This window comes from Prionailurus bengalensis, chromosome D3 (assembly GCF_016509475.1).
Source record: "Prionailurus bengalensis isolate Pbe53 chromosome D3, Fcat_Pben_1.1_paternal_pri, whole genome shotgun sequence".
Lineage (NCBI taxonomy): Eukaryota > Metazoa > Chordata > Mammalia > Carnivora > Felidae > Prionailurus > Prionailurus bengalensis.
In genome coordinates this window covers 53,682,578-53,704,655 of record NC_057356.1, presented here as the reverse complement: position 1 = coordinate 53,704,655, position 22,078 = coordinate 53,682,578, and the positions used below count along the sequence as shown (strand labels likewise).

The following is a 22,078-nucleotide window of genomic DNA, read 5'->3' as shown; positions in this document are numbered from 1 at the left end:
GCCCCGCCTCGGGCTCTGTGCTGACAGCTTGCTCAGAACTTGGAGCCTGCTTCAGATTCTGTGTCTGCTTCTGTCTCTGCCCCTCCTTCACTCGCGCTCTCTCTCTGTCTCTCAAAAATAAATAAATGTAAAAAAAAAACCAAAAAACTTAAAGGAGAGGTACTATAAAGAAAAAAGAAAAGAGACTAAGTGAAGAGTATTTGGGGAGAATTTCAAACAGTTAACTTAAACCAGATTGTAGATTGTGTAATGGAGACTAGTGGAAAATTGCATTGATTTCCATGCTAAGGAATTTATTATTTTTATAGTGTGCAGAAATTGGTAAATACCAAAGAACAAAAGAACAAAACAGTACACACAATTTATAGTTTTCAAAAATAACACTCACATTCTAAGATTATCAAATATTTCTCCTTATGTTCTTGCATTCCTATGGACAAGAAAACGGTCTGCCACCATTTTTATAGTGGAAGAAAGTTGATGAAATTAATCTTCCTGTGTTCGAAACTCCACTAATATTTGGACCAGAGAAGCTAAACTGGCAAGTGTCTGGCTTCATTACAGAAGCACAAGATATGAACAGAGATTCAGTTAGAGATTCAGTATTGGGAGACAGTGAAAATATGTAACATTGTTGAGAATAAATATCTCCTAAAAAAAGGCAGATTGTCAAATTATCAAGGTACAACTGAAAAGAACTTTGAATGGAATGTGTTAATAGATGGGGAAAAAAAATCTTTAAAGGAAAATTACTCATGAATTAGTGGGGGACAGAATCAGATTTCAAGAGTTCAGATAAAGGTAGCATGATCCCCAGACCAAAGACATTAAAAACAAAAAAGGTATTAGAAAGGAAATTTTAATAATGTTATCATAAACCGATCTCAGTAAGAAAGGAAAGTGGGAAATAGTTAAAGAAATCAAAGTAACTGCATGTCTGAATAACATCAATTTTTTTTAATGGGATCAGTCTTGTATATGGAATGTATAGAAGAATAAAAAGCAGTGACGGTCTAAAACTCTTAAGAATCATTTCAAGATGGTTAGTGCCCCCAAATAGCTAAGATTCTTTTAAAAATTCTGAATATTATATTTTTTAACTTTTTATTTTTATTTTTTTAAAGTTATTTATTTATTTTGAGAGAGACAGAAAGAGTGCTAGTGGGGGAGGGACAGAGAGGGAGAGAGAGAGAATCCCAAGCACTGGCTCCGTAGGGTCAGTGCATGGAGCCCAACGCCAGGCTTGAACTCTGAAACCATGAGATCACGATCTGAGCTAAAATCAGGAGTCAGATGTTTAACTGACTGAGCCACCCAGGCACCCCCCCCCTTTTTTTTTTTAACTTTTTAGAGATATATTTGGAACAAGGGGGAAAGAGATGGGTTTTCTGTTTGGGACACAAAGTATCACTTACTCCAGTGGTTCTATACTTTGAGGTGCATGGGAATCACCTCAAGGCTTTGTTAAGACACAGATTGCTAACCCCAACTTCAGAGCTACTATATCAGAAGTCTGGGTTAAAACTTTGCTTTTCTAGGGAGCCTGGGTGGCTCAGTTGGTTAAGCATCTGACTCTTGGTTTCAGCTCAGGTCATGATCTCATGGTTCATGGGTTCAAGCGCCCTGCATTGGGTTCTGTGTTGACGGCGTGGAGCTTGCTTGGGATTCTCTCTCTCTGTCCCTCCCCTACTCACGCTATCTCTCTCTCTCTCTCAAAATAAATAAACTTTAAAAAAATTGTATTCCAAAAAAGAATTTGCTTTTCTAACAGATTTCCAGATAATGTTGAGACCGCGAGGCCAGGCACCACACTCTGAGACACACTGTGAGATTTATTGCATATCTTGGTTTGAGGTTCATAAGAAGTAGATGCTGATCCAAGGACTCAAGTGTAAGTACTTAGTTTAATTGGGAAGCACAGAAAACAGCTGTCGGGGAGGTGGGACGTGAGTGCTCTGAGAGCATAGGGAGGTCAGGACGCCCGTGAACAAATAAGGTGAGAAGTGAGCTTTCAGATGATTAGATCGTATGTAGCTAGCCGGGAAGGGCATGAGGGGGGAGGTGTCCTATGTTGAGGAAACAGCATGTGTGAAGACTGTGTTGGGGATGCATGTGGCAACTTCAGGGGATGGGAATCTGTGGCTATCCCACCCTGGTCTCTAGTAAGGAGGGTGGTGTTAGATGAGGCTGGGAAGGTTAAAGAAGAAGCAAACCGGGGAAGTCTATAGCCACGTTGAGAACTTTTTTTCTTTTTCTCATGAGAACACTGGATGATTTTAACCAGCAAATGATGACCACCTGAGGGATATGTATACTAAGGGGAGCAAAAGCAGATGCAGGAAGACTGATCGCGGTCCACAAGTAGGGATGATGTCTTTGGGTAGTGGGAGGAGAGTAGACAGGAAGAAAAGCAAAGAACTATTTAGGAGATAAAATAACAGCGTTTGATAATGAATTGGATATGTGAAGTAAGGAAAAGACAAGTTCCAAGGATGATTCCCAGGCTTTTTCGGCTTAGGCAAGTGCTAGAAGGTACTATGATTCTGAGTTCTGGAACATGGAAACCTCGGAGTGAGGAGAAGATGGCTATCGTGAACTTAAGGTGCCTGCAAGACAATCAGAGATGCTAAGCAAATAGACATACAGGGCCGGTGCTCAGAGGAGAGGCACAGAGGAAAATTTGAGATCGGTTAACATAAAGACGGTACCTGAAACCTGCACAAATATGATCACTGACGTGCAAAGATGAGATCTCTGATTAGGGACAAAGAATGCAGCGAGAAAAGAGGAGGGGAAAGGACTGAGCCTTCCAGAACTCTAGCATGTAAGTAAGTGCCAGGTCGAAGACGGTGAGCCAGCAGGGAAGGAGTAGGAGGGGAATCTAAGGAAAACCAAGGAGAGTTGAGTGTCACATAGGCCAAGAGAAAGCAGTAATTCAACACAGTAAAATAAAACAAGTACTAACCAGCTCTGAGACCGCCATCTAGGAAATAAGGGACTTTTCAGAATTAAGATTCTCAGGATATAAACCCTGACTTCCATCTTTTCTACTAAGGAAAATAATACTTAATATCCACTTAGTTACTAGAGAAATTGAAGCTCAAGATACATGAATACAAGTAAATAATATTTCATGTGTATTCATATCTCTAGTTCCAGATAACCGAGTCTCAGTATAAGAGGGACAACCCCATGACATTGGTGACAAGGACAGCTGTTGGCTGAGAGCCTCTCATGTGAAAGCTTCACATCCAATCATCAGGTGGCATGAAAACAATGAAAGGGATGCCCGTGCTCTGAGAATCCACTTCTGCTAAGGTTCACCTGAGCCAACCCCACAGCACCGCGTGCTCAGACCTCATTCCGTCTTTTCTTGCTCTGGGTCTGCTTCCAGGACTAACATGTCCATCGCCAAACCAGAGCACTGCAGTTCATCTCTTCCCTCTTGACTCAGTGCTTTTGAACTGGTCATACATGAACTGACCTCTGGCTTCACCTCAAGATTTTGATTTTTGGACCTGGGTCCACAGATAACCCAAGATAGACAACGCTGGGGGCCCAGCCCCGTCATGTTCCCAATGTGGGTTGAATATCAATCTATGATGATCGTGACAATAATCACTTTTAAATTTGTGATGTTATCAAGGAACTACCACAAATAATCCTTGAGCAATGATAAGGGCAAGACAAGAGACAAGCCTGTAAGTCCCAGGTTTCTTTTATTTTCTTGTTTTTAAGTGATCTCTATGCTCAACCCATGGGGCTTAAATTTATTTTAATGTTTTTATTTTATTTTTGAGACAGAGAGAGAGAGTGTGAGTGGGGGAGGAGCAGAGAGAGAGGGAGGCAGGAGATCCGAAGGGAGCTCTGTGCTGAGAGCAGAGAGCCTAGGGGCTCGAACTCACAAACCGTGAGATCATGACCTGCCAGACACTTAACCGACTGAGCCACCTAGGCGCCCCATGCCCAGTGTGGGGTTTGAACTCACGACCCCGAGATCAAAGGTCACATGCTCCAACAACTGAGGCAGCCAGGTGCCCCCAGTAAGTCCCAGGTTTAGAATAACAAAGGGACAGGCCTTGATTTCATGTGTACATTTCCATCCCTGGATTAAATAATGTGATGTCTTAAACCCAACTCAAACTGTTATGAAATAAATATAACCTTTCCTGTATTCTAGCTTTCATTAACCTCAGATCAACTTACCTCCTTAACATCATATTTGGCTACATCACATAATAAGCTGCAGGGTCATTTACCAGAAATCTGAAAGGAATAAGCCTGACATTGAACTTCACTTCTGTTTAGACATGCTTGCACTGAAAAGTGTTGTACTCATGATATCATAGGCCACTCAGTACCTAAGAAACCTTATCTGGATCAAACTGCTGAATTTTGTGCAAGAAATACTTGTTCAGAACCAGAATGTCCTCCCTAATATTCAAGAATATAACAAACGGAAGAAATAAAAACCTCCAGCTCTATTGAAATCATATACCTATCACTAATGAAGAGCATACAACATCCCACATGCAGACACCTTTAAGAATTCTTAATAGAACCAACTTTCCAAAGACAGAGGCAGAGTTCTCTGGAAATTACCAGTGAGAATTATGTTGCTTGACAAAATTCTAGAGTAGCTGGCTTGTAAGCAATTAGAAAATAGTAAAATAAAGGACCCACTGTGTAGTCACTAAGTCAAATTGAACTGAATACGTTTCTTTTTGAACACATTTACTGGACCAGTAGATTGAGAACTGTTAGGCTTGTGAACAATGTGCAAGAGCTGGAGACTAGACGATTTAAATTTATTCATAAGTGGTTTGATAACCATACTCTATTATTAATGGATGAAACCTGACTAAAGCTGTCTTTAATGGTTTGCTCCTGGGCTGGTTTCGTCCTGTGCAACAAGGTCAAGGCCTCATTTATCCAATTTGCAAATACATCTTGGAGTGATAGCTAATATGTTGAATGCCAAAATTAAAATTCAAAACATGTATGCAGCAACAAGGAGCCAAAACTGAAAAAGAAAATTCACTAGTCATAAATGGAAGGTCCTAAATTATGAAAAACATTTTAGAGGTTATAACTGATATAAATTGCTATCAATGTTCGTATACCTGAGCAATTTTGTTTTCTTTAATTTATTCTTAAGTTGGCTAACATACAGTGTAGTCTTGGCTTCAGGAGTAGATTCCAGAGATTCATCACTTACATATAACACCCAGTTCTCATCCCAACAATTGCCCTCCTTAATGCTCATCACCCATTTTCCCCACCCCCATCAACCCTCAGTTTGTTCTCTTATGGTTTGCCCCACTCTCTGGGTTTGTTTTTTTGTTTGTTTGTTTTGTTTTTTTGACATTCATTTATTTTTGAGGAGAGAGAGAGAGATCTTATGGTTCACCCCCCACTCTGGTTTTATTATTTTTGAGAGAGAGAGAGAGAGAGAGAAAGAAAGAAAGAGAACAGGGAGGGGCAGAGAGAGGGGGAGACACAGAATCCCAAGCAGATTCCAAGTTCTGAGCTGTCAGCACAGAGCTGGACACGGTGCCCCAACCCACGGACTGCGAGATCATGACCCGAGCCGAAGTCGAACACTTAACCAACTGAGTTACCCAGGCACCCCTCCCCTCTGTTTTTATCTTATTTTTCCTATCCTTCCCCTATGATCGTCTGTTAAGTTTCTCAAATTCCACATATGAGTGAAATCATGATATCTGTCTTTCTCTGACTTATTTTGCTTAGCATAATACCCTCCAGTTCCATCCATGCTGTTGCAAATGGCAAGATTTCATTCTTTTTCATCGCTAAGTAGTATTCCATTATATATATGAATAAAATAAAATATATAAAATGGAATACTACTTGGTGATGAAAAAGAATTCCATTATATAGTATTCCATTATATATATATGAATAAAATAAAATATATAAAATGGAATACTGCTTGGTGATGAAAAAGAATGTATATATATATATAAATATATATATAATGGAATACTACTATATGTATACATATATACCACATCTTCATCAGTTGATGGACATTTGGGTTCTTTCCAATTTGGCTATTGTTGATACATTGAGCAATTCTGATTAAAATATGGTTTCTAATATAATCATACAACAGTACCAAATCGTTCTGCATTGGTCAGAAAAAAACTTAAGGGGCACCTAGGTGGCTCAGTCAGTTGGGCGGCCAACTCTTGGTTTCTGCTCAGGTCATGATTCCAAGGTCATGGGATCAAGCCCCACATCAGGCTCCTTGCTGAGTGTGGAGCCTGCTTGGGATTCTTTCTCTCCCTCTCCTTGTTCCCCTCCCCAGCTCATGCTCTCCCTCTCTCTTTCTCTCAAAATAAATAAATAAACTTAAAAAGAAAAGAAAAAAGAAAAAATTTAAAGCACTATATCCCAGTCATGGAGCCAATAATTCAGAGCATTAAAAAAACTGAACTGGGATCAGCTAATGAAGACCAAAAAGGTAAGTGACACTAAAACCAGGTCATGAGGAATGACTGAAGAAAACGATGAAGTTTAACTTGAGATGAAGTCAAAATCTTCCTGATATTGCAAGAGTTTCTTATTTTATGAATTCAAAAGCAGAGGCACCTACATACTCAGTGCTATCCTTATTGAAATTCCAATGGCATTTTTCACAGAAATAGAAACAATCCTAAAATCTACATGGAATCACAAAAGAACCTGAACAGCCAAAACAATCTTAAGAAAGAACAAAGCTGGAGGCATCACACTCCAATTTCAAACTATATCACAAAACAATAGTAATCAAAATAATATAGTATTGGCATGGAAACAGAGACATAGAACAATGGAACAGAATAGAAAGCCCAGAAACAAACCCACATACATGGTCAGTTAATTTACAACGAAGGAGCCAAGAATATATCGTGGGGGAAAGGACATGCTCTTCAATAAATGGTGTTGGGGAGGGGTGCCTGGATGGCTCAGTCGGTGGAGCGTCTGACTTCGTCTCAGGTCTTGATTTCATGGTTCATGAGTTCCAGCCTCGCATCAGGCTCTGTGCTGACCAAGCTCAGAGCCTGGAGCTTGCTTCAAATTCTGTGTCTCCCTCTCTCTGCCCCTCTCCCACTCACATTCTGTCTCTCTCAAGAAATAAACACTAAAAATAATAAAAAATACATAAATGGTGTTGGGGAAACCGGACCACTATCTTACACCATACACAAATATTAACTCAAAATTTAAAGCACTTGAACATAAGACCTGAAACCATAAGTCTCCTGCAAGAAACCATAAATGGAAAGTTCCTTGATATTTGTCTTGATGATAATTTCTTTTATTTGATACCAAATCTGCTCCTACCTTACTCATGCTCTCTCTCTCTCTCAACATAAAAAAATAAACTTAAAAGATTTTTAAAAAATTAGACAGGTAGGTGTTGGTGAGATGTGCAGAAAAAGGAACTCTTGTGCACTGTTGGTAGGAACAAAAATCAGAGCAGCCACTGTGAAAAACAGTATGGAGTTTCCTCAAAAAATTAAAATAGAATTGCCATATGACCCAGCAACTCCACTTCTGGGTATATATCCAAAGAAAATAAAATCAGGATCTCAAAGATATATCTGTGCTCCCATGTCATTGCAACATTATTATAGTAGCCAAGACATGGGACAACTTAAGTGTTCACACACACACACACACACACACACACACACAGGAATTATTCAGCCACAAAAAAGAAGGAAATCTTGCCGTTTGTAACAGGGATGGAACTTGAGGGCATTATGCTAAGTGAAATAGGTCAGAGAGAGACAAATGCTACATAATCTCACTTCTGTGTGGAATCTAAACAAAAGCCAGGGGTGCCTGGGTGGCTCAGTTGGTTAAGCATCCAACTGTTGATTTTGCCTCAAGTCATGGTCTCATGGTTCGTGAGTTCCAGTACTGGGTCAGGCTCTGTGCTGACAGTGTGGAGCCTACTTGGATTCTCTCTTTCCCTCTCTCCCCGTTTCTTTCTCAAAATAAACAATCAAACGAACCAAAAACCAAACTTATAAATTGAGAACAGACTGGCGTTTGCCAGAAGAGGGGGAGATGGGCAAAACAGATGAAGGTGGTCAAATAGTACAAACTTCCAGTTATAAAATGAGTAAGTCGGGGCGCGCCTGGGTGGCTCAGTCAGCAAGGCGTCTGACTCCTGATTTCAGCTCAGGTCAAGACCTCACGGTTCATGGGATTGAGCCTCATGTTGGGCTCTGCACTGACAGTGTGGAGACTGCTTGGGATTCTCTCTCTCTCCCCCCCTCTGCCCTTCCCCCGCTCTCTCTCAAAATAAATAAATGCTAAAAATAAAATGGGTAATTCATGGCGATGTAATGTACAGTATGGTGACTATAGTTAATAATATTGTATTGTATGTTTGAACTTTGTTAAAAGAATTCATCTTAAAAGTTCTCATCATAAGAAAAAAACTGGCAACTGTGTGTGGTGATGGATGTTAACTAGACTTATTGTGGTGATCATTTCACAATATATACAAATATTTCATTACTACACCTGAAACTAATGTTATGTCAATTATATCTCAAAAACACATAATCACAGGTGGTGATCCTGTTACCTTTGATCAGACTAAAATATAGAATCATGAAGTTGTCTTGTGGAGATTGCTTGGATGTGATATGCCATAGCCTGAAAACATTCTGGAAAATCTCAGTAGCTCAGAAAAGTGCTCTTCCACTCAGCTCCGCAGCACTAACTTCACAGACTTAATTCCTATTTTCTTTTTGCTAAATCATCATCTCTGTTCAGCTTAGTCTTCCCCATAAACTGCTGGAGTTCTGCAGGTTGCCAACTAAAGACATAGCTTAAGTTCCAAAAGGGAGGTTGGGAGGGAGGGAGGGAGGAAGGAAGGAAGGAAGGAAGGAAGGAAGGAAGGAAGGAAGGAAAGAAGGGACGGAGGGAGGAAGAAAGGAAGTTCTTGGGAACTTATATCTCCCTAATCTGGTATACAATACTTGTTTTTCTGCAGAATCCCTAAAGCACCTTCTTGAGGTATCTAAATTTCAAAAAGCTCCAGCTAGGACACAGAAATGAAGTCCCCCACAACAAACAGGTAGAGAGTGGAAGCATGTGTGGATTGATAATCAAGTACAAAGTTTTTAAAAGAAACTGCATACCAAGTTGCTTAAGGATGTTACCTTAGTAGGATGTTTGTTGGAAGCTTTTTTTTTAAGGAATAAATTAATAAATACATAAATTTGTGTTAGGAAACCTCTTGCTTAGGTGGAGGAATGGATAACAGGTAGGAAGTGTGTCAGTTCTACAAAAACATTTTCTATGAATATTTTGTTCTAAATATAAAAAAACTGTTTTCTTATATTTAGGATCATAATTATGGCAGAATTTTTTTACACCAATAATTTGAGTGTAATGGGGTCCTGTGACCAAAAAGGTTGAGAATTGTTGGTCTAATGAACCTACAATCACTTTATAAACATAAAAAAAAAATGCTTCAAAAGTGTATTATATCAATTGTATCTAGAAACAGAAAAACAAAGTTAGATGAAGTAATATTCTCAATACTACTGAATAACCCAAACTTATATAAGTTATTCAAGTGATTTGTTAATGTTTCAAAGTAAATTTTCTCCTAGACAGTGGTTTCTTCAAGTTAATTGCTGACTAAGAACCAGGCATGTTAAAAATAAAGTGGGCGATAATGCACATGAGGACTATAGTTAACACTGTAGTATGGTATCTTTGAAAGTGGGGAGAGTAAATCACAAGCATTCTCATCACAAGAGGGGAAAAAAAACCCTGTTTTTTGTATCTACAGGAGATGACGGAGGTTAACTAAACTTACTGTGGTAATCATTTCACAATCTAGGTCATTTTGCTGTATACCTTAAACTTACACAGTGCTGTACATCAACTATATTTCAATAAAACCGGGGAGGAGTGTAGGGGGTTAAGTTTCTCATCAATAAATAAATCCTGGACATATATCTGATTGCTCAGTAGGATTATGAGCTGATTGTTCTTTATAAGGATTATACTTTAAAAAATATATATTTTTAAGTTTTATTTGAGAGACAGAGACAGCATGAGTGGGGGAGGGGTGGAGAGAGAGGGAGAGAGAGAATCCCAAGCAGGCTCTGAACTGTCAGCTAAGAGCCTGATGTGGGGCTCAAACACACGAAACCAGATCATGACCTGAGCCAAAACAGAGTGGGACACTTCACCGACTGAGCCACCCACGTGCCCCCCCTCCACCCCCCCCCTTTTAAAGTAGGCTTCTGTCCAGCGTGAAGCCCAACACAGAACCAGAACTCACGACCCTGAGATCTGACCTGAGCTGAGATCAAGAGTCAGATGCCCAACCAACTGAGCCACCCAGGCACCCCAAAGATATTTTACTTAGAAGTCCTCATTACCTGGAGTATTTGTACTTCTTGGAGACAAACACAAGGTCTCAGATGTTCCTGCAAAAGTTGCAGATAACAAAGACTAATAATAACCTTTTAGAACCTGTATGCTAAAAGGAAAGAAACATTATCCCAGACTTTCCTAGTAGGATTTGAGAGAACCTGACAGATATAGACATAATTGGTAGAAGTGTACTGAATACACAGTAAGATAACAGGCTGTGTTCCAAGAATTTTGTGTATAAACTCACTCAATCCTCAGACCCACAAATGTGAGAGGCTAAGTAATTTGTCCAAAACCATGGATCAGCCTGCAGAATCATCAAAACCAGGCTAACCTGAGAAACTAGTCTTGGTTGTTTTAAACACTTTCAGTATCTCTTCTTGTGTATTCACAGTAACTCTGTTGGTAGCATTAGACTCAAATCCCAGGGAAAATAGTCCCTACACGTATTAGAATCCACTGCCTACAAAATGCCCTGGAAAAAGAACATCCCACACATAGCTTATGAGAAAGGTCAGGCAAAAGCTGTGGAAGGTCATTGGTTACACTGTCCACCTGTCTTTCTGCAGCTTCATGAGGGGAAGGCCAGCCAGTTTTCAGCTTTTACCTAGATCTGGCACCTACAAGTGCCAGCATACATCAAAGAACCACTTGCAATGCATCTAACATTCACACATATTAAAAAGTAGCTTGAGAAGCTACTTTTTAGCTTTTTTGTTCTGGACAAAAGACAAGTTACTGTAGGCTGCTTTTGACTAAATTAAAACCTACATATAAAAATCTCAAAACAATGTTGAGCAAAAGTAGCCAGATTTTTACTGTGTGCGTCCTTTCCTATAAAGCATAAAAGCAGGCAGAATCTGTGGTATTAGAAGTTAGTGGTGGTGGCCAGTTGTGACTGCAAGTAGAAATTAGGGGATTTCTGGGATTCTAGTAATGTTTTCTCTTGATCTAAGCTCCAATTACAACAGGCAATTGTTCACTTTGTGCACATTATCATGCGTTGTTTTGCATTTGACAGGAAATGTCTTCATTCACGTTTCAGGTGTTTCTTCTTCCCTTGCAGAGAGTGGCTGTAACTCATCTGATTAGGTCTCCTCCACATTCACTCCCTTTCCCTGATCATCTTGAATTCTGTAATGGTAGATCCCTCACCTATACTCTCAAGGGTTCCTATTAATACAGGAAACTGTATAGTATAGTTCAATGCAAGTTTGTAAGTTAACGTACATAATGCAATACTTTTTTTTTTTTTTAATTTCAGGGATGTGAGTGCGGTGACTGTCCCTTCTCTCAGCCCCAGGATTGGACAACTGATGTTGGATTAGGAGGGAATCAGGTGGTAATACCCATTTTCTTGAGGCTCCTATGTTCTAATTGCTTAACTCCTCTCCATTCCACACCTTTTTTCAAAATTGTATTGCATAATAGAAAATTATATTGACACTAAGTGGTATCATGGAATGAGTACTTTATTCATATTTCTATTATGAGTTTTATACTACATGTATTTACATGTTTTCTGGGTCACACCTTCTACAAAGGCTAAAATGTCATCACCTCCTCAAAGGGTTTATTCTTTGAGTAGCAGCCCTATTGGATTTCTATAAAAGTTAAGATTCAATGAAGATAACTGATACTTGTTAAGCAGCCCAAAAGATACCTGACATTGTACTTGGCAATATGTTCTTACAGCCCTGATATCTTACTTAAGGGTAATTTCTCCATATAAAAGTGTTTATTAACCAGTTAACTAGCTTTCTGCCTGGTTGCTAACAGGGCTTGGAAATCTTGCTGCATAAACACTTGACAGAATAGCCTTCTAAACTGACTTACCATTTGAAGTAAAATGGGGTTATCAAGTTAAACCCAACATACTGCATCAGCATAGCCTTCTCCTAGCCACTTTTTTAAGTGCAAAATGGTGGGTTATCTCCTACATGTCTTCTAGGGTGAGTTATGAGAATTAAATGTTATCATGTTTGTCTCTAGACAAAATTTTAATTAGACACACAAGTAGGAGAAAACCACTTTTAATTGAAAAATAAAGTAATACATCTCAAATAAGACTCTGTTTAACAACATAAACTGTAATTTGCTGAGGGAAATATAAGTGGTATTGTGAAATTTAAGGTATCAGAGTATCAACAGAGTTTCCCTCCTTGAATTTAAGCTGTAAATCTGTAAAGCCTGTCCCTATTTCTAATCCACTGACAAAAGGTGAGATTTTAAACAAACATTTCCATACTGAGGAGTTCCCAGATAATAGCAGTCAATATTTTCCTTCTGAAAATGCTTATAGGAAAGACACACAAGACTATTATTGATATTTTAACTAATCCACAAACTTCAAAACACAATTTCATCAAGGTGATCTCTATTACAATTGTCCTTTAAAGAAGTTCTCAAATCTCAGAACGGTTTAACTTGATATACTGGAAGTATTAACTTTGAAAGAAAGTACTAAAGTTATTGCTTTAAACTGGAAAAACCTATGGTCAAAAATCTTTTTAAAAGAGTTCATTAAACAGCTATTCTTCCAATTACACTCTTGTAACTGCAGAGAAAATGTTCAAGCACATAGTAAACATCACTCTTTCGAATGACAGAACAAAGGCATATGTTATAAAGATGTATGGCTTTTTTTGGTGATTGTTATTACTACCCATAGTCATTACCGTTTGACTGAAAAAGGTTTTTACAAAACTCCACTTCCAAAATTAACATTTTTATTAAATCAAGTTTAAAAAAAATGTTCACTGTAGAAAAGTCAACAAGGGTTTTAACAAAACCAAAATATACCCTTTCATACAATATATGTATATATTAGCAGCAAACTACTTCTGAGATTTTCTTTTATGTTCTTTTAGTTACTTTAAAGAGAGCATAAACAATGCATGTTAGTATGGAATGTCAACTAGTAACACTCTTTATCTTTCATTCTGTGGTTTAGGCCTTCTAGTACAAGTTATTTTATGATTCTCATTAATAAATATGAAGAACAAACCCAGTTTTGACTAAAAAGTAGTGAAACAGAATAGCTGGTAGCATCCATCTCATTACTTCATAGTCATGCATTATCTTTGAGAATAACAAATGAGCACCATATAAACAAGGTAATTATGTACGTGTGTAAATTCAATTTTAAGGTGTAATAGTAGCCAACTAGACCACTTAGCATTTGACTGTTACCTTTTAAAAGTTGGGTGGTATACAAAATTTTAATCAAATCAGATAAATACGTCAATCCCATATTGCTTGTATATTTAAAAAACCTTAATAGAAATTCTGTAGATAACCTGACCAACTGCATGCATATGTGTGTATATATACATACAAAAGCGTATGCATATATACATATACATCTTTAGCTTTGAATGAATTTCTAAACTGAGATGAAGCCAAACCTCATAGACGTAGAATATGATATCACCAACTGAAAGTTTCTAACGAAAGTTTCATCTTAGCTAAAGAGAAATACTGGCAATTGAAAACTCTGAGACAAAAGAGCTGTACTTCAGCTTAATATACTTTAGGTTTACAAATTAGTCAGCCAAACAAACAGGATTTGAAATTACCAACTGCCCACCAAAGAAATTTCTCTTAATATTTCCTTCTAGAACAAAAAGGAAATATCTTTACAATGAACTTTCACTTTTTAAAGAGTTATAATTATTAAAGAAATCTCACTAGTCTTCAAAAATACTAAACATTATATAAATACAATTTTCTTATAGTTGAATTCTTCAGCTAGAATCTGTATTAAAAAAGTTTCCTTTGGATTGTTTCATTTAGCACTTCAAGTCTCCATTCTGCAACTCTGGTAACTGGCTCAGATTTGGTAGGTTTATATCAATCACATCTTTCAGGATGTGCTACTGTGTGTTACCTGTGTACAAGAACATCAATGGGAGAACTGCACCAAATTCCAAAAGCAACATAAGGAAAAAGTCAAGAATGTATAATATAAAAAAGTTAAGTACAACAGGGAATCCCTTTTTTCCATTAATGAAATATAATCCTTTCAATATTTTTAAAGAATATGTCCTAACTTTCACTTTTAGATGGTTCACCTTTACTTTTTAATTGAAAAACTAAATCAAAAGACTGAATTACTTTTATTAATACACACATCAAGTTATTGAAACGGTGACTTCATGTAGTTTTCCCCTTAAAGATGGCACTTGCAGGCACAAAGATGCAGAGATGTCTACAGCCTTCAGATGTTTACTTGAAAAGATTCCTCAACAGCAGTTTGATATTGGGTTTCCTCATCTAGCTGAAGATTCTAAAAACAATGACATTAACATGTCAAAAGGAAAAACATACTTACTACTCAATACTTTGCCCAATACATTACACATACTTGAAATGGTTTATATTTATACTATAATATATACTCTCCTTTAAAATATAAGATTTAAATACCTGAACTTTAATAAGTAATTAATTTCAGTTGTAATTATTTAAGAATAATTGATAAATACATTGGATCAGCAGAGAATGAAATTTCAAAGTTATAATGACCTTATGATAAGGCCATTAATTAAAAGTACAGTTAAAGGTAACCCACAATCATAAGTGATAAATTCTGTCATCTCTAGAAAAGAATGCCAAATATCTAAAAATAAATTCATTTTAAAGAAAATGAGCATTTAGTGAATTAAGAGCACTGAATGGCAGTTTTGTTTGTTTGTTTGTTTTAAGTTTATTGATTTTGAGAGAGAGACAAAGTGTGAGTCCGGGAGGGGCAGAGAGAGAGATAGAGAGTGAGAGCCAGAGAGAATCCCAAGCAGGCTCTGCACTGTCAGCACAGAGCCTGACACGAGGCAGGAACCCACAAACCGTGAGATCATGACCTGAGCTGAAGTCAGATGTTTAACTGACTGAGCCACCCAGGCACCCCGATTAGCAGCTTCTTAATAATAACACAAAGCTAAAAACTATTGCTCAATCTTAGTTATATCGCTACTTTCACTTAAACAATTCTGCTTACAATTATGTCCTATCGGTTTGCTTTAAATTTTTTTTTTCAACGTTTTTTATTTATTTTTGGGACAGAGAGAGACAGAGCATGAACGGGGGAGGGGCAGAGAGAGAGAGAGACACAGAATCGGAAACAGGCTCCAGGCTCTGAGCCATCAGCCCAGAGCCCGACGCAGGGCTCGAACCCACGGACCGCGAGATCGTGACCTGGCTGAAGTCGGACGCTTAACCGACTGCGCCACCCAAGCGCCCCACCTATCGGTTTGCTTTAATAGGCTTCCACTTGACAGTCCTAATAATTAAAATTACATACTCTTCTGTGGCAAAAAAAAAAAAAAACCCAATCTGACAATTAGATCAAAAGTGGTTCACAAGATAGATTTTTGTTTTTTCAAATCATAGTTCTCCACAGTAAACATTTATTTAAAATGAGAATTTAAGAATCTATAATTATTTCATAAAAATGCTAAAATTATAAGTACATCTGAATTTTACATACATTTGAGTTATTTTAAAACAATATGACTAAATATGCAAATTCCACAAAATAAAGAAACATTTATCAAGAATGATATAACTGCAACATTGGAGAGCAAAGTGTAAATTCTGTTCATTCCATTGTCAGAACTGCACATACCTGTGCTTATTTCCTAAACTGGAAAACAAGTATCAGCCATTCTTTGTCAGGATCAATATTGAATTAGATAAGGTTTTAATTCACTGAAGTTGAATAAAATGTAATTTCACAATACAACAAATCATCTAATTTTTTAAAAAAATTATGACACGTTTAGAAGGTAGAAAGTAACCACATGTTTTGCTTTAGGGATGCATTTTTACATTATGTAACTTCTCTTGTGCACCCTGTCAAAAGCCATCAACTAAGACCAGAATCTACTCAACCTGGCTCTACTTAATAATTAAGCTCCCTCACTTTTAAAAAAGACTGTACCTCATGTGGATACAAGAAATCTATTATAATAAGCAACTTAGTATAAGCTGAGAAATACACTCTCCATCTGTTGAACCATTTTTACTTCTTTAAGCAGGTACAGTTATCCCTTAAATCTAGACAGTTTTCATATAAGTCATCATCTGGACAATCTGGGAGTCTGCTCTTCTTATATTAATTATCTCTCTAGTATAGGATGTGAATAGTAAATTCACCTTTTATCACTCCCACAAACCAAAGTTCACCTAGATTACAAAAACAACAGAACCTGCTCTATAACCATCCAGTATGATACAACAGCTGGTCTCAAAACTCAAGTCTAGATCGAAAAAGTTAATTTAACTTGACTATTTAAGCAGTATTTTCTTAAGCTTAAAGAATTTCACTTACCACAAATTCTCCATAATCAAACTGATGTCTCTGATTTAGATGACTAACGAAATTTCTAGTAATCTGGCTAGGATCTCCCCAAGGAAGAGACACACAAATAGGACACGTCTATAAGAAACAGAATGTTTTAAATAAAAAATAATGAAAATAACCAAACATACAAATTATTGAAAGTATTAAAATAACACAGGCTTATGTTACCGAAAACATTTATATGAAAACCATTTCTAAGATCCAAATTTTAGGAAAAGATCACTTCTGGACCAAATTACCTCAGATAAATTATAGTAATATAATTCAACACAATAAAAAGATCTTATACATTTTATTAGTTTAAACTCTGATTACACAACTGTTTGAATAGAAACAACACACCCAATCATAATTGCTAATTAATACCAATCATAGTTGCTATCATTAACAAGTACGTAATCTCATTTGAGCCACAAAGAACTATAATTATTATGACTTTTTTATAAGTAAAATGAAAGTGAAGTAAACTTTAAATTGTATCCTTAAGGTTTTAATGAGGACATACTAAAAAGTGAATGTATGATATACTGAAATGAAATAAGAAGAAACTTTTGGTAATTGGACTCTAGCCAAAGTCTGTGCTGTGTTAAATACAATGCAGAAACAAAAATCTGCTAGTGTGATATAAAACAAATGAAATCTCTTAAATGTGAGATTTCTCCTGGAGATATCTTTGGCAATTGTATGTTTATTTAACAGTAACTGACCCTCTCCTAATGAGCAAAGTAGGTGGTATCTCCCTTAGTGCTATGTGAGAGTTTAAGGGCGGCCTCAACAGTTACTGAGGTGTATTCTTTCTCACTTTTTTCTAGTACATCCACTAAAACTGCTTAGAAATATCTATAATCCTTAATTTATAAAATTTTCCTTCTACTCTTATTTCTGAAGAAAATATTTATGTATCAAAATGTACAGCTGAAAAGGAAGTATCTCTTCCAGTTCAGTTCAGTTTCTCCTGTTCCATCCACAGGTGAAATCACTTACCTATGTAACTCATGTTCCAAAAGAGGACTTGTAGGACCATTACCACAATCTTGGAATCCCGCACTCCACTCTGTCTCCCTCATTCATCAAAAAGGTCTCACCCCTTTCTTACACAGCCTCAAAATGGCATCAAAAAGATATGTATGCATCAAAAAGAAAGTACAATTCTTTTCCTTCCTTACTTTATGCATTCATACACTAGATTCTGCAAGGATACAATTAAAAATACCTACTGACTTTATACTTATTTATAAGCGTTTTCACCTGCAGCAGATCCACCAGATCAGACCCAGTCGTTTGCATTCTCTAGACTAAGAAACCGAGAAGCCCCAATAAAGTTTGGTTCTGCCACTCCTCAAATGAATCCCCAGCTCACCTTTCATTATTTCACTCTCCTCCGGGCTATTCTCCTACATTACCCTTACAATAAGCATCTCCCTTTTTATAAGTGAGTTACTGGAATTTTAAATATCTCGTTTTGCTTCACAGTCATCAATTTTTTGTTGACCTAAACCTACCTTAATGATAATGCCCCATCCGAATTTAAATCAACTCCTTTCCCTTGTACACATGAAATGAAATAAATGAAACAGTGTATTTAAAAATGCAGAAGAACATCTTAAACATATGTACTTACCACAGGAACTATCTGAAATAAGTGATTACTGTTACAGTGATCCAGTAAACGCTGCCTGGTAAAATTTGATTCTTGACACAAGGGACACTTAAAGGTAGGATGCCCAGAAGAGCTATAAAACAATTTTAAATGAATTGTACTTAATTTGAAATTGTAACATAAAAATTATGCTTTCCTATTCTGACCAATTACTGTAAGTTTCTTTTTTAAAAAGTTATATTTATTAGACTATTTAAAATTTTGAAAAAACTATCTTCAATAAATCATCTACAACAGATGTTCCCAAACAATCTCAGTTTACGTACCCTTAAAATGTCTCAGTACATTTTTTTCATGGTGCCTCAAGGCCTAAAACAAAACAAATCTAGCTGTCCCACTTATGAAGCAGTTAGGTCCAAACAACTTAAATTTAATCATTTGTGTAAGGCCAACAGATGTCACTATAACTCCCCTAAGTTGTACATATCCTGTGGTGTCCCAGTTTGGACACTCCCGTTATCTAAGAACTCAAAACTTTTAAAAGACTCCCATCAAGATCATATCTTTAGCTTATGCCAGTCTCTAGCAATCAAACATACAAAATTCATAAGAAAAGTGAAAAACAAAAGCATCAATCATCAGAATGATCAACATTTCAAAACATTTTGAGGATCACACATCAACGATGTTTAATACCTCAGAATTTCAACAAGAGACAGTTTAATATTGACAACTCTACCTAAATTATGCATGGAAGAAACCTGACCACAGTGAAAAAGGAGAGCTAAAAAGGAGAGCTATTCTAATTTAATGTGATCTGTAAAAGCATCTGCAGCATTTATTTCTAAATTCCCAACTTCTAGCATTGTCTGATGAATTCACTAAGAAAGTTTAATTTAAAAAATCTATTTTTATAAAGTGATAGATGTAATTTACTAAAGTAGCAGAATTTTCAAAAGCTTACCTTGTATTCTCTTGATAAGTTTCTGTGTTATCAGACGTAGATGTTTCACTCCTATTACTTAAGAAACATAGAGGGGGAATAGTTAATACTTCAAGTAATAAAGCACATTACAGATTCATTAACTTGAATTGCTAATGAGAATGACTAGTCTGAATTTGTTTTAAAGCCTGAACTTCAAATAGTTCTGAACTATGAAACAATTATGGCATCATTTACTTTTTAAATAAGTTTGAGTAAGACGACTGTTTATTAAGTCCTTATGTCCTTTAAAATTAATTTATGCAATTGCAAATAAATAATATAGAATTTTTCAGGATTATCTTAAATCCATAGCATGATAATATTTCCCCAGGTCCTTCAGACTTTCACAGTAAGAGGCTCTTCTACCTAATCTACTAAGTTACTGAATGCTGGGGCTGAGGCAAGAATTTGTGAACTTTTTGACTTGTAACTAGGTTATGGTTTAAAGCTATGGCCTCCAACGTGGAGTAGGTGTAAGAAAATATTTTTGAAAATATTTAAGAAAATCATTATGTTCATATTTTCCAAAAAGGAACTAGGCTTTCCAACATTTAATATACAGAACCATTTGACATCCTCACTTGGACCCTGTGCCAGAGCCAAATGTCATATGCAGCATTAGAGAAATCCAGAGGAAAGAGTGGGTATATTCTAAATGGGAACTGTCACTTAGGCATTACAGAACTTCATCAGTGTGGTCAATTTTATAGAAACAAGGCCTTTCAATAGCAGAAACATTAAAACAGAAATGAAACAAGAAGTGGGCAAGAAAACTGTACCCTACAGAGATTTTCTCTTCTATCTCAACACCAGAGTTAAAAGAGTTGTTAAACTTAGAAAACTGGTTATTCATATTTTTACAAAAACAAAAACAAAAAACAAGCAGTACTACTATACCATCTCAATAACAGATGTAATTTTCTTTTTGATTTTTTAAAATTTGTTTTTCATAATAAAGCTATATACAAGAAAGTTGTATATATACTGTAGACACCCTTCCAATGACAGCTCCTTCTATGAAGATAAACCATGTTAGCTCTCCACACAGATCTTATGCTGAGCGAGCAAGCAAGCTTCCCAGTTTCTACACCCAAAGAGACTATTAAACCACTATTTTCTGCACCTTTCCAGCAGATCTCATCTGTCTCTTCAGGTAAAGGTGGTATTTTAACAATGTGGAGACTAAACACCTTTTTAAAATAACTCAGTCAGAGACTGCATTTATTAAAGAGATGTTACGATTTTGTCACCAAAAACAGTATGTATCACTTATTTTAAAAAATCTCGTATCCATGTTTTTAAACTTTGTAACAGATTTTTCTAATTGCTTTAAAAATCTTCCAAATAAGGGCACCGAGCTGGCTCAGTCAGTACAGCATGCATCTTGATCTCAGGGTTATGAGTTCAAGCCCCACAGTGGGCACTGAGTTTACTTTTTTTTAAAAAAAATTTTTTTTTTCAACGTTTATTTATTTTTGGGACAGAGAGAGACAGAGCATGAACGGGGGAGGGGCAGAGAGAGAGGGAGACACAGAATCGGAAACAGGCTCCAGGCTCTGAGCCATCAGCCCAGAGCCCGACGCGGGGCTCGAACTCCCGGACCGCGAGATCGTGACCTGGCTGAAGTCGGACGCTTAACCGACTGCGCCACCCAGGCGCCCCAAGAGTTTACTTTTTTAAAAATTTAAAAATTAAAAAGTAAACAATCTCTTCCAAATAAAGGGGCTCCTGCATGGCTCAGTCAGGTGTGCATCTGACTTCAGCTCAGATCATGATTTCACGGTTCATGAGTTCAAACTCCACATGGGGCTCGCTGCTGTCAGCCTGTCAGCACAGAGCCCACTTTGGATCCTCTGTTTCCCTCCTCTCTCTTCCCCTCCCCAACTTGGGCTCTCTCTCACATAAAATTAAAAAATAAAATAAGAACATTAAAAATATCTTCCAAATCAACACAATCACTGGGTTTTGAAGGTGCCCTTTAAAAACATTTTAACAGGGGCGCCTGGGTGGCTCAGTCAGTTAAGTGTCCAACTCTTGGTTTCAGCTCAGGTCACGATCTCACAGTTTTGTGAGTTCAAGCCCTGTCTCGGGTTCTGTGCTGGCAGCACAGAGCCTGCTTGGGATCCTCTTTCTCTCCTCTCTCTTCCCCTCCCCTACTCGTGTTGTCTCTATTTCTTTCGAAATAAATAAACAAACTTAAAAAAATAAAAACATTGTTACAACTTCTGATTGCTTTGTAATAACAACTATAACATCATTAAGGAAGATGAAAATTTCAACAAAAGCTCTTTTGACATTTAGTGAGTGAAACTGAAAATTTTAGTAATCTCAACCTATGACATACTCCTTCCATTCAGATCTGTATCTTTTTTGTATGGTAGGTATATTTTTCAGCTATGACAGTCATCAAAATCAAGTATCAACGTAAAGTGAACATAGTTCCAAATCTCTGATTATGTCACAGTGTTTAAGATTAAAAAAATTTTTAGGAAGTACAGTCAACAACACTGGTTTTAGTGAAAGTATTAATAAAACTTTAAGAATAAAATATTTTATACCATTAAATAAAGCAAAACTTATTTTAAAGTAACGATTTCATCTTTATCTCACTTAAATTTTGCATGCTTTATGACATAAAGTATCAGTGCTGTAAAAATACATGCATAGTTTTTAAATAAACACACACAGTAGGAATGCATGCCTGATTTTTTTC

At 36.8% G+C, this 22,078-nt stretch overlaps 1 protein-coding gene across 6 annotated transcripts in view; it reads right to left on the bottom strand.

Moving 5' to 3' along the window:
• Positions 1-12,436: 12,436 nt before the first annotated feature.
• The window catches only part of RNF138 (ring finger protein 138), a 33,086-nt gene continuing 23,444 nt past the window's right edge, over positions 12,437-22,078 (bottom strand). For 4 of the 6 annotated variants that reach the window (XM_043558545.1, XM_043558550.1, XM_043558546.1 and 1 more), the window contains 4 exons: positions 19,345-19,401; positions 18,402-18,513; positions 16,748-16,855; positions 12,437-14,707 (listed from right to left, as the gene is read on the bottom strand). In XM_043558545.1, the coding sequence (XP_043414480.1) occupies positions 14,639-14,707; positions 16,748-16,855; positions 18,402-18,513; positions 19,345-19,401 (346 nt within the window). In that variant the 3' untranslated portion in view covers positions 12,437-14,638. The remainder of the gene's footprint in view (positions 14,708-16,747; positions 16,856-18,401; positions 18,514-19,344; positions 19,402-22,078) is intronic. The other 2 variants (XM_043558548.1, XM_043558549.1) reach the window with 1 other exon arrangement.